General features: G+C 30.4%; 1 protein-coding gene across 4 annotated transcripts in view; it reads left to right on the top strand.

The window, feature by feature from the left end:
• LOC106458951 (sodium/myo-inositol cotransporter-like) overlaps positions 1 to 11619 on the top strand; it is a 68774-nt gene extending 57155 nt beyond the window's left edge. Inside the window, exons 12-16 of one of the 4 annotated variants that reach the window (XM_022385328.1) lie at positions 1229 to 1379; positions 5251 to 5419; positions 5754 to 5969; positions 8066 to 8198; positions 8862 to 11619. In XM_022385328.1, coding sequence (XP_022241036.1) covers positions 1229 to 1379; positions 5251 to 5419; positions 5754 to 5969; positions 8066 to 8198; positions 8862 to 9112 — 920 coding nt within the window. In that variant the 3' untranslated portion in view covers positions 9113 to 11619. Of the gene's footprint in view, positions 1 to 1228; positions 1380 to 5250; positions 5428 to 5753; positions 5970 to 8065; positions 8199 to 8861 lie in introns of those variants that run through there. The other 3 variants (XM_022385327.1, XM_022385330.1, XM_022385329.1) reach the window with 3 other exon arrangements.
• Positions 11620 to 11886: the final 267 nt, after the last annotated feature.

Raw genomic sequence — 11886 nt, 5'->3', positions numbered from 1 at the left:
TCATTACCCATTCAAGCCGTCTCCAACCATTATCTTGGTTTTTTATTTGATTGCAAAAGGCTTGCTTATGTTTTTAGTTATATTTTTTGTATATTGATATATATATATATATATATATATTAACAAAAGTAACTAACATGTAAAAATTATTAACTTCTCAGTTTAGCCTAGCACAACTTCAGTACTATAATACATCTAAAATTTCAGGAACTCCAGTACAGTATAAAACACAACACTCATGTCAATTGGTGTATTTATGTTGGCAAACAGTTAATGGGCTTCTGCTGTGATTTATAGCTTTTGGCTGAAGAATTCCTTCTCCAGTAGGTACAAATACAGTGACAGTCAGTTACACTATCTGTTGGTAAAAGAGTAACCCAAGAGTTGGTTGTGGGTGGTATTGACTGCCTTCCTTCTAGTGTATCATTCCAAAATTAGGGACAGCTAGCACAGCTATCCCTTGAGTAGCTTTTCACAAAATTTAACAAACAAGCAACTATTTTGTTTATATTTTTGAACTTCATGTTTCACTGTACATTAATGGCTTCTTTATAGTTAAGAAAATAACTTTTATCTTCATTTGGTAGTTAGTAGAGGTTATGCAAGTGAAATATGAAATTTGTAAAGTAAAAAGAATTATTTCTATTCTTAGCATGAGGATAACTTTTCACTCAGATTGACTCAGGAAAGGTTTTGTAAATTTATAGACAAACCTTTAGTAGAAATTGGGGTTCTCTTGTTATCACATGGGGTTTATTTGTTTTTTGGTAGGTTTGTGTTTTACTTTTGTACCACTGTTGTTGATTATAAACAATCACACACTCAACCTGATGAAACTCTAGCAGAAGAGTCAAAATGTTTTAATGTGAAAAAAACTACAAGTCTCTTTGCTGTACAAAAAAAATATGAATTATGTAATCTCATAAAATAAATCAAGTTTAAAATTAACTAGTAGTTAAAAAGAAAATGCATTTATATAAAAATCTTTAAAGGAAATTTAAAGGATATTTGATGCAGTTTTTTGGACTCCCTAATTCTGTTTAAGCTTCTTTTTTCATGACTTGTAAACTTACAATTTACAGGTAGTTTAGATTTTACAATTGAAGATGTTTATGTACAGTATTACTTTGTATATTACACTCTATTTACAAGGTGTTTCTAAAAAAAAAAGTGTTAATCTTAAGTAATTCAGCTTATTCAAAATACTAAAAATGTTTTCATGTTTTAGGTTTGAGAGGATTAATGATGGCAGTTATGTTAGCAGCACTAATGAGTGACCTGACCTCCATATTTAATAGTGCAAGTACCCTCTTTACCATTGACATCTGGCCACAGGTCCGGAAGAAAGCATCTGTTAAAGAGCTAATGATTGTTGGAAGGTGATCGTTGACTGATATGACATAAAATATCATTTCCATTGAATTGTTGACTGTAATGAGAAAAGATGTTTTAATTTGGCATTTGAAATGTATGTGTGGTATATTCATAGAATGCATTCTCCTTTATCAGGCCTCCCAGTAACTTCTACTCTTTTTCTTGTTTTTAGTCTAAAATTGTGTTTTCCTGTTTGTTTTTGTATTTTTTCCATGCTTTATTAAGTAGATTCTAAGATGCATTTATATACTTGTGTATAAGAAGAAATCAAGGTGAAAAATGAGACCATTTTGGAATGCACTTGTCATGTGTCAGCTGTATGGAGTAAGTCAGTTAAAAGTAAGTTTTGCATACTACTTAGTTTTTACCTATTCTTCCCAATGAACTTAATCTAGAGAAAGTTCTCTTTTCCTTTTATTCTTCAAATTTGTCATTTTTATGTAATATTTTGTGTAATAATAGTTGAAGCATACTAAACAAATAAATCCTGAATCATACATACTATATTTGGTCTGATTTAAGCAACTTTGATAGAAGCATTTAAATGATACATTTGAAGAAGATAAATTCATTTCATTAAGGTAGAGATTGTTATCAATGATACTATATAAATATGAATGTTACAAAAAATTTAATATAGTTATTAAGTTCAAAATGTCATGTGGAAAAAAACTAGATTTCAGAAAAAGCAAAATGATGATCCACCAAAAAAGAAATGGTAAAAATATGAGTTTTCTATATAAGCCGTTAATTTGTATACAAGTATTGAACTCAATAACAAATAATTAATATTTAATATATCTTAACTGTTTTAGCCCATTAAGTGGTAAGCAAATGTTGAACTTAACACATAATTAGATTTAGTATGTCTTAACTGTTTGCATGTATTATATGACTTGTACAAATGTTGATAGTTTGCTCATTGTTGAAATTTATAATAGTCAAGCATGTTAAATATTCTGTTGTTTATCTTTTTACTTAATAATAATTACTAACATTGAGGCTGACTAATATTGCCTCTGAGACTCATGCCTGTAGTTTTTGTTAGAAAAATGTGTTTTATGTGTGCCATTGCTATCAATGATGTATTAATAATTTGACAAAGAAATTTTAAAACAATTTATTATTGACACAGTAATGGCTCTAGTACATATTGTAGGATTCTGTTTGCTTTCAGCTTTTAATTTTATGCAGTAACTCATATTTCCAGATGCTCATCATAGATGATAATTCAATGTAGGATTTACTAGCTCCAGTATTGATTGTACATGATCACAGGTAGTATGTTTTAAAAGGTTATAGATACCATGATAAGCTTATCATGTATGTAACTAACATTTCTATTTAATTGCATTGTCGTATATATATTATTTTCATTCTTTAAACCTATGTGTATGGTGGGAGGTCAAAGTGTGCATAACATAACTTTTTTTTCTTTTTTTTTAGAAAAAATGCGTTGAAAATTTAATGAAGAAACTTTGTTATCAATGTTTGTCAATAAACTTGGCATAAAATATAGTTTATAATTCGAATTTTAATATTATATAAGTTTTAGTGTTTTAATTTCAAAAGGACATATTTAAATAAATTCTGTCTTCTCTGTATCATGCGATACTTCTTTGCTCTGAGTCGTCCATTTTATATTTCCTTTCTGCCCATATATATATATAATGTTCTGAGTTTGCTACTAATTACACAATTGTATTAACAATATTGCTAAGTAAGGTAAATTTATAGTTTAGTTAGAAAGCAGTTAAATTGTAGTAGTTTTTGTACAATACTTTTGTGTGTGATAATATTTTGGGTTTGAAATAGCATATTGGGCAACCAACATCATTATCTAAAAGTAAGCCTACAGTGCTTTGTCATTGATGACAAAAGGTCTGAACTCTAGAAGTAAATAGTAAATCTTTTGTTTTTTATGTTTAATTTTTATTTATATTTATAAAAGTAACTGAAATATAAAAATTAGAAACTTATTAAGTTAGATAGGAAAACTTAAATAAAAAAAAAATATATGATACTCATTTTCCTAGCATGTGCACATCATGTTTTTTGATTTTAATTCAATTATTGTGTGCTGGTAACTCAATTGTTTATTTACACAAAGCTGTCTTGCTATAAAAAGCATTAGCTTTGACTGTAAGAATGAATTATGTGTAATGATCTATTACAATATGCACTCATTCTAAAAAGATAAAATTGGTATTTATTTTGTATTTTTCAACTGTTCCTTTTCCCTAAATTCCAATTTCCCTACAGTTGGTGTTAAGTTAGAGAAAATAACAGATAAAATACAAAGTTTTACTGAAAAAAACAACAATTTTTGATATTCATTTAGGAAGCTTTAGAGGCTATTGCAGATGAAATTTGAAAACTATAAGATGAAAACAAGTATTTTTATTCTTAGTATGAAAATCACCTTGCACTTTGATTATTCAGAGTTTGAGCTGGACTGACTCAGTATATTCCCAGACAAATCTTTAGCAAAACTACTTTTTCTGTGCAGCAGAATTGTAATGCTTTCTAAAAGGCTACTAAATTTTGTGAAGAAACACCTAATAAAAGTGGAATTAAAATAAACATTGTTATGTATAGCACCAACTCCATTCACATAGAGTTAAATTCTTATATATTTCTGGAAAACTGCTGGGAGGCCTGCTTTATGTATTATGCAAGGATTATATGGTAGTCTTTATTTATTAGAAACAAAGGCAATTTTGAAATGTGTTTCAGAAATTTAGAGTGATGTTTTTTGGCATATTAAACTGTAATTTAATTTTGGGGATGGCGATGTTTAAATGGTAAGAGTAAATGGAGCGAAGTCAAGTGACCACTTGAGTGAGTGAGAGGCAACTGAAGAGAGGTGTCTGATGCTGCCCCTTTTATGCTCAGTTTAGCAACTTCTTGAACGTTCTATCAAACTCAGCATGGGAATAAAACAAAAGTGGTGCATTTCACTACAACTAAGGGTAGCTTAATTCTACTATAATGATATCATATTATTATTTATAATATCAATGAACGGGGTGGAGGTTGGAAGTTTTATTTTGTAGAATTTTTATCAGGTTGTTTTAATTTCTATTATTTCTAATATTAATATTATTTCTAAATACTAAGGGATACTGCCTTCCCATAACTGACTGTACACAGCAAAAGGCATTTGGAGTTTAGATGTTGAGGGTTCAAGCACTCAACTCTTAACCCTTAACTGACTCTCCTTAGTTACTGGTAAGTTTTCATGGACACTTGGATTTTACCTGATAGATGGAATATCCCAATGCACTTGGGTGCTATAACCACAGACATTATTCTTTATGACTTAAGGACGACAACAAGGAATGGTAGTGGAGGAGTGGTCTTTAGTTTCAATTTTAGTATGTTGTTTCTGTTTTATATATATATATATATATAATAAATAACAAGTGTATGGACATCAATCCAGACATGTGGGAAAAAACTGCTGAGAATAGATGTACCTGAAAGCAAGCAGTCAAGCTGAGTCTCAGAAAGAATAAAGGAAGAAGCAGAAGAGAAGAGAATAGGTCAGAAAAATTTAAAAGCTGTGCGACTAACTTCGGAACACACAAGTTATACATGTGACAGATGTCAGTGAACATGCTCTTCTTGAATTGGATTATTCAGTCACATCAGGAAGTTTCACCATGAGTGATACTCTTTTTACAGGCACAAGTATCTATTGTCTTATGAGACATAAAGATGCCTACTATAAAACAAGTTAAGTTACTGTGCAGTGAACAGCACTTAGAAAGTAATCAATGCTGTACAAAATATGGTCAGTTTAAAAATTTAAGAAACTTTATGTACGAGGGTGTGAAACATATGTTCAAATATCTGTATTATTATTATTTTTAGGTCATTTGTGATTTTCATGGTAGCTGTGAGCATAGCTTGGATCCCAGTTATACAGAACATGCAAAGTGGCCAACTTTTCATTTACATCCAAGCAGTATCTGCAAATCTTGCTCCTCCTGTTGCATCTGTCTACGTCTGTGCAATTCTGTGGAAGAGAATGAATGAGAATGTGTGTGTGTGTGTATATATATATTTATATATATGTATTATTGATAATTCACATTGTTCTAATGATAAAAAATATTAAATGGATGATTAAGATGTTTGACAATATAACTTGGTTTAAGATTCTATAAAGTATTTAAATCTATCAATTAGATTATAATATCAGAAATCTTATAAGTTGGTTTGTTTGCTTTCTTACCATGTCATTTATTAGTAAATATGTATAGACAAGTATTTCAGAAAAAAAATTCCTCTTAAACTTTCTTAAGGAAAGGAGAATTTTTACCAATGCTTTATGGTTATTGATGCCATAAATTTTTACCCTTGATTTTTTTCAGGGAGCTTTTTGGGGCTTGATAACAGGATTTTTGACTGGTTTAATTAGACTGGTCTTGGATTCTGTTTACTCTGAACCATCCTGTGGAGAAGAAGACACACGACCAGTCATTTTATCTGGCTTACATTATATGTATTTTGCTTTAATTTTGTTTTGGCTAACTGCACTTGTGGCTGTGCTTGTCAGTGTATGGACAGAGCCTCCTGAGGATTTTAGGGTAAGAATGTTTTTATTATTGGAAAACATGTAACTTTGGTTTGAAAATTTGTTCTTAGGCAACAACATTAAACATATACACTGAACTGAATATAAATTGTGTGTCGGCGCATTAGCCTGATAGTATGCAGAGTTCACCTTGACATTTTCTTCAGTCACTGGATGTTTAAATTACCATTATAGTTATAACTGGTAATGACATAAATGTTTTAAACAGTAGCGCATACTTAAGTATACATATGCTCTGTCCAGTTTGATGATATATTGCCATTTGTAACTTGCCAGATACTTGTCAGTGGTTAATAATAGATGGATCCAGGTAAAGATCAATGCATGTGGACCACAATAAAGACCAGTACTAACTAATTCACAAGAACTATAAAAGCAAGACCCTTTTCATTTATTAGTTCAAGGGTATATTCAAGCAAGGATTAATGCATGCAATTCACAGTATAAAGATCATTATCACAAAGTTCTTCAGCAGTATCAAGGAAGACCAGTATCATTCATTAGTTGAAGAATGATACCATTACTAAATAGTATATCTCTATAACTGTATATTACATGTACTGAATTTTATCTGGATCTACTGGTTGATAGCAGTATTTTCCTACCACAAATGAGTGATAATGGTCGTCCATGGATAGTACTCTACTCAGAGCCATAGCCAGTCATTTTTGTGCCCTGGGCAAGTTTCATGAAGAACATTTTCCTGGTGGTCTTAATTGATTATTACATCCAATGAATTTTTTCTGGATTTTCATGTTGGTAATGGTATCGTCCCACAGCTAATGACAAATAATGGTCTTATTTTCTCATTCTGTTGGTTTGTAATGATACCCTCCTGTAGCTAATGACAGATAATGGTTTTCTTATGATATTACTTAGTTACAGGAAGATATCATTACCAACCAGTAGACAAACATTTTTAGGTGGGATGTAATTCATTTTTGCATGTAATAAAGTCCATTGTCAATTCTGCATTTGTGAAACAAAAAAAATGCCATTTACCTTATACAGTGTAAAAAATGCAATTACCAATATGTAGTACATACACAAACAACTCTTAGAGAATGTTTCAACAACCATAAATCTTCTATTAACACCGAGAAAGATCTTCCTGTTGCTCAACACTTTAACCAACCCGGTCATTCTATTAACGATGTTACTCTCATCGGCATTGAAACAGGATTCAAAACTAAAGCAGATGGAGAAATTAAAGAAGCTTATTGGATTGCTAATCTAAACACTGTTCAACCTTTCGGAATTAATCTAGATCCTGGAATCAGTGATCTCCGTTCATTTGTTTCATCTCTGTCAGAAAAATAATTTTTATTCTTTGCTTATTTTTTTCATGTAATGTGAACACTGAATTTCCTAAAACTTACTATTTATTTGAGATAATTTTCCATACCTGTTTTTATAAATTGATTAGCATAAAGTATCATTTGCAATCAGTCTTCAGGTGCCACCTTTATTTTACTTAAACTTAAGTAAAGTTTTAAATATACATATATTTATCCATTTCTAAAGTAAAATATCCATAACACCTTTTCACATACACTCTCGCTTTCGGCTACACTGTACCGGAAATGAGATGCTTACAATAGTACATAGAGAAATAGACTAAACATTTTCTGGAAAACTGGATGACCTTCATGATGTCACTAAACTCTCTTAATATATATCACTCATTTGATTACACCACCATTCCCAGTTTGCCCCTGAAAAAGAAAGGTTCACCTTTCGAAAGTGCTCAGGTTATAGGGTATTTAGTCATTTCTATCAAAACTGTTTATTATATGTATTGACCTTTGAGACCATTACCAAAATTTTTTTCACTGTAATATCAGTGTTCTTTACTTAAAACTCTCTTTGTACATGTATTTTTTTCATGAGGACACTCAGTATATTTGTAGTTTACATAGAGCTTGTTTTCATTCTTATTCATTAAAGAGTTTGGATTTTTGGATCTTTCCATTATTTCACAATTCCTTTTGATGTGATAGGTTTCTACTGCTGCTATGTAATTTATTTTACATAGCAGCTGGGAAGGACAGTTTAAAAGACTATTTGATTGTAGAATATCATTCACAGATCATAAGGACAACTTACTGGACACGATTTGATTCTAATCCTCGTAAAGATGACCTTGAAAACTTAGAATTAAAGCGAGCTGAAAATCTGAAAGAGAAAACTGAGAAAGAACACACTGAAGATGCAGACCAAGGTCAGTTTTCATCACTTTTTAAACTGCAAAATTCAGTCTCATTCTTTATTTTTTCAAATATTAGATTTATATGTAAATCCACAGAAATTTTAGTTATTGTTGCTTTCTAAATAAAAAATGAAACTCGTATTTAAAAAAAAAAAAGATCCTTCTTTTAAGAAATTTCAACTCCTACCATTTCTACTTGACACAGTGCTCAACCATCATAACATGAACTGTTTCAGTCCCATTTTCCTTTAAGTAAAAAATAATAATGAAACTATTCTGAAAAAAAGCTTTGAGAAAACAAATCTATATTGATCATGAAAAGTTCTTGGAATTTGTTTATCTTAAGGCTGTATTAATTCTGATATATATATATATATATATATATATAAATTGAGAATAGCTTCTTTATGTTTAGAGATTTGATATTTATGTGTCTGGATGTGTATTCATGCAGAGAAATATTGAAAAATGTTGTACTATAATATTACAGTTTACATTCAAGTTGGCATTGCATGCTCTTCATGAACTGCATAATATGTGTTGCTCAAATAATTTTTGTTTATGAAGCAGAGACCAAAATATAGTGTTTTGGCACAAATATTGTTTGAAAAGTGGCCATTTTCTTTGTTTTTTCCCTAAACTGTAGAAGTTATTTCATATATTTTATCTTTTCAGAAGTCCAACAGAAAAATAAAGAAAAGACAATATTATCGTATGTCACCAATTTTTACAACTGGTTTTGTGGATTTGACCATTCCGCAAAAGGAGAGGAAAAGGAACTAGAACTTTATAAACATCTGAAGGATGTAGCTTCCCTTAAACAAGGGTTTTGGGAAAAAATTACACTAAATTTCTTTTTGGCTTGTATAGTAGGGTTTGCTGTATTTATTTGTGGTTTCTTTTCAGTACCAACAGTTATTCAGTGATAGCACACATAAAAAAATATTCATAAAGCAAGAAAAAACAACATTGGTTTAAGTTTTGATCTTAGTACCAGCTCATATTAAAGATAAAATGATAGTGTAATCTATGTTATTGATACATTACCAAAACGTGAGAATCTTACGAAAAAACTTAAGGATATTCATGGGTTTCAAGCATTTTCTAGTTGTCTGGAAATTAATATATTCATATCATATATTTCAGGTGTGTGAATGATTGGTACAGAAAATGGTGCACTGTGTTCCAACACCATATGAGAAAAGCACTTCATAATGAATAGGTGAAAACATAACTATGTGACAGATGGCAGAGTTTATGATGTGTCACAGTATTTTAAGCACAAAGCCTTCTTCAGGATGTGTCAGAAGATTATATAAGCACTAGGCTATAATAGATATGGTGTTGACTTGTCAACAAATTCTTTATTTACATTTATACTCAGCAGTGTTACAAAGTTGAGCATGATATAGTGGTTAGTATGTGTCACTGTGAATCTGAGGGTTCATGGTTTGCATCCTGTTGACACAAAATAATGCTCTGCATTTTGTATGTTTATACCAAAATTATTGGTCAAATTCAACTATTCATTTAAGGGTAACACAAGAGTTGCTGATTGGTGGTGTTGTCTTGCTGTCTTCTCTCTAATGTATCAGTTGTTTGTTTTGATTTGGTGTGGATGGGGGGATGTATCATTTTAGATTGTTTCTTTCTCTCTTGTTTTAAACTTTTCTGTAATGGTTACTGCTTCATCTATTTTTGCTATTTTTAAATTGAAAATAGCCCCCCTCCTATTCAGGTGCATAGTAGTATGTCTGAGGGCTTATAATGGGAAAAACTGGGTTTCTATACCAATGGTGGAAAGAGTACATGTACTCCATTGTGTGGTTATGTACTTAACAAAAGAGCAAAACAATCATAGCTCTTTTGTGACTCAGCAGTAAATATGAAGACTTATAATGCTAAAATTTTGGGTATGATTCAAGTGGTATGCACAGCACAGATGGTCCATTGTGCAACTTTTTGTTTAACAGCAAACAAATTAAAAAAATAGATATTGTAATATTAACTATATCTTATTTCAGCCTGAATCGGAATATTTCTTGTATTATAACCAACCCTATTTAGAACATCTTGTAACAACTTAGCAGATGCAGTTAATCTACATTTAATGCTAATTATGGAATACAGGTATAATATCAGAATCTTCATTATTTTCAATATAATATTTAGTGTAATATAATTTAGACATTATGAGTATACCTGTAAACTTGTTTTTAAAAAATTAACTAACTAAACATAAGAGTAAGTTGTTTTTCAAATGCTGCACAATAGAACATGTTTTGCTTTATATGGTAGCTCAAAATTCCGAAGTTATTAGTTTCATATTCAGTTTGTTCCTTTTTCTGAGTGAAAATTAAATCACCTTTTAACTGTTGATTTTTAATTATTCAATACATAATTTGAAAAATATACAGTCAAGAGAACATAGTGAAAGACATATTGATTCTTGATAATATATTTTATAGCCAGATGAAACTTTTATTGAGAAAAGTAACATGTTTTGTACCTTAATCATTTTAAATCAAAATGTAATAACTTTTGGTACTAAAAATAAATCAAGTTTCAAACTTTGCCATAAATACATAATTTCATTGGCTTCCTGATCTTGGACCAGTATATTCTTTTATGTTGCAATTTATAAACCAGTTTCATTATTTCAGATCACTTTTAATAAAAAATCTAAGGAAAGTATCACAGTTTTGATGACAGTCAGTAACTTTACGTTAAATACTGATAAAAAAACAAAAGTCCAACATAATGTTAGAGAGGCAGGTTACCTTGTATTTTAAGTGTAGTCTCAAGGGCCATAACATTGATTTTAAAAAATATTATGGTTTTATTCAGGTATATTGGTATTAAATGCCAGAGTAATACAGTAAGATTAAAACTGAAATAATGGGTGACTTGAAAATGTTAGTGAAATAAAACTTGTAGCTTCTCAGTTCATGGAATGAGAGGAACGAACTTCATGCATACTTATTTTATGGAATATTTGAATTGTCATTTTATGTACAAAACCACTTTGTTTATTTGTATTCATCAGTTTAATTGCAGTGATTGATGCAGGTTTCACTACATGGCATAGACATGTTTCAGTGATAGATCAATCACTTTTTTTATACTTTTAGTGTGTTATTTCCTGAAACTGTGTTCAACACTTATGAAAAATTGCTTTATGGTTATAAAAAGCTTTCATTCTGGATTAGGATTTTTAAATATTTTTGTTAATTTTTGTAGCACTAATACAAAAATTAATTCAAATAAATTATGCTTTTAAAATCACTTTCAGATAAAACTGTAATATCGTTTGTTGCATATTCAGATAATAAACACACTACATAAATAAGGTGGAAGATATATACACAGCGTGGTCACAAGTAAATAGACACTACCTTTTCAGAAAAAATGAAATTTTTCAGTCATATTCACATGAATCGATATATTTATAATTTAATCAATATCTAGTGGATCTTCCTTTCGCTTCATGGAGTTCGTTGATCCTTTGGGGCATCGTAAGAATCATCTTGTCAATTTTAGATTGTGGGATTTTCACCCACTCTTGCTCCAAAACTTGGAGTAGATCGCTCTTCGACGTTGGTTTTTTGGTTGTTTCTTGACTTGCCGGTCGAGTATGGCCCAGAGGTTTTCGATGGGGTTCATGTCAGGAGATTGGCTCAGCCAGGGCAACTTCTGGATA

This window comes from Limulus polyphemus, unplaced genomic scaffold (assembly GCF_000517525.1).
Source record: "Limulus polyphemus unplaced genomic scaffold, Limulus_polyphemus-2.1.2 Scaffold537, whole genome shotgun sequence".
Lineage (NCBI taxonomy): Eukaryota > Metazoa > Arthropoda > Merostomata > Xiphosura > Limulidae > Limulus > Limulus polyphemus.
The sequence above is the reverse complement of the archived record's forward strand: the minus strand, read 5'-3'. Positions and strand labels throughout refer to the sequence as shown.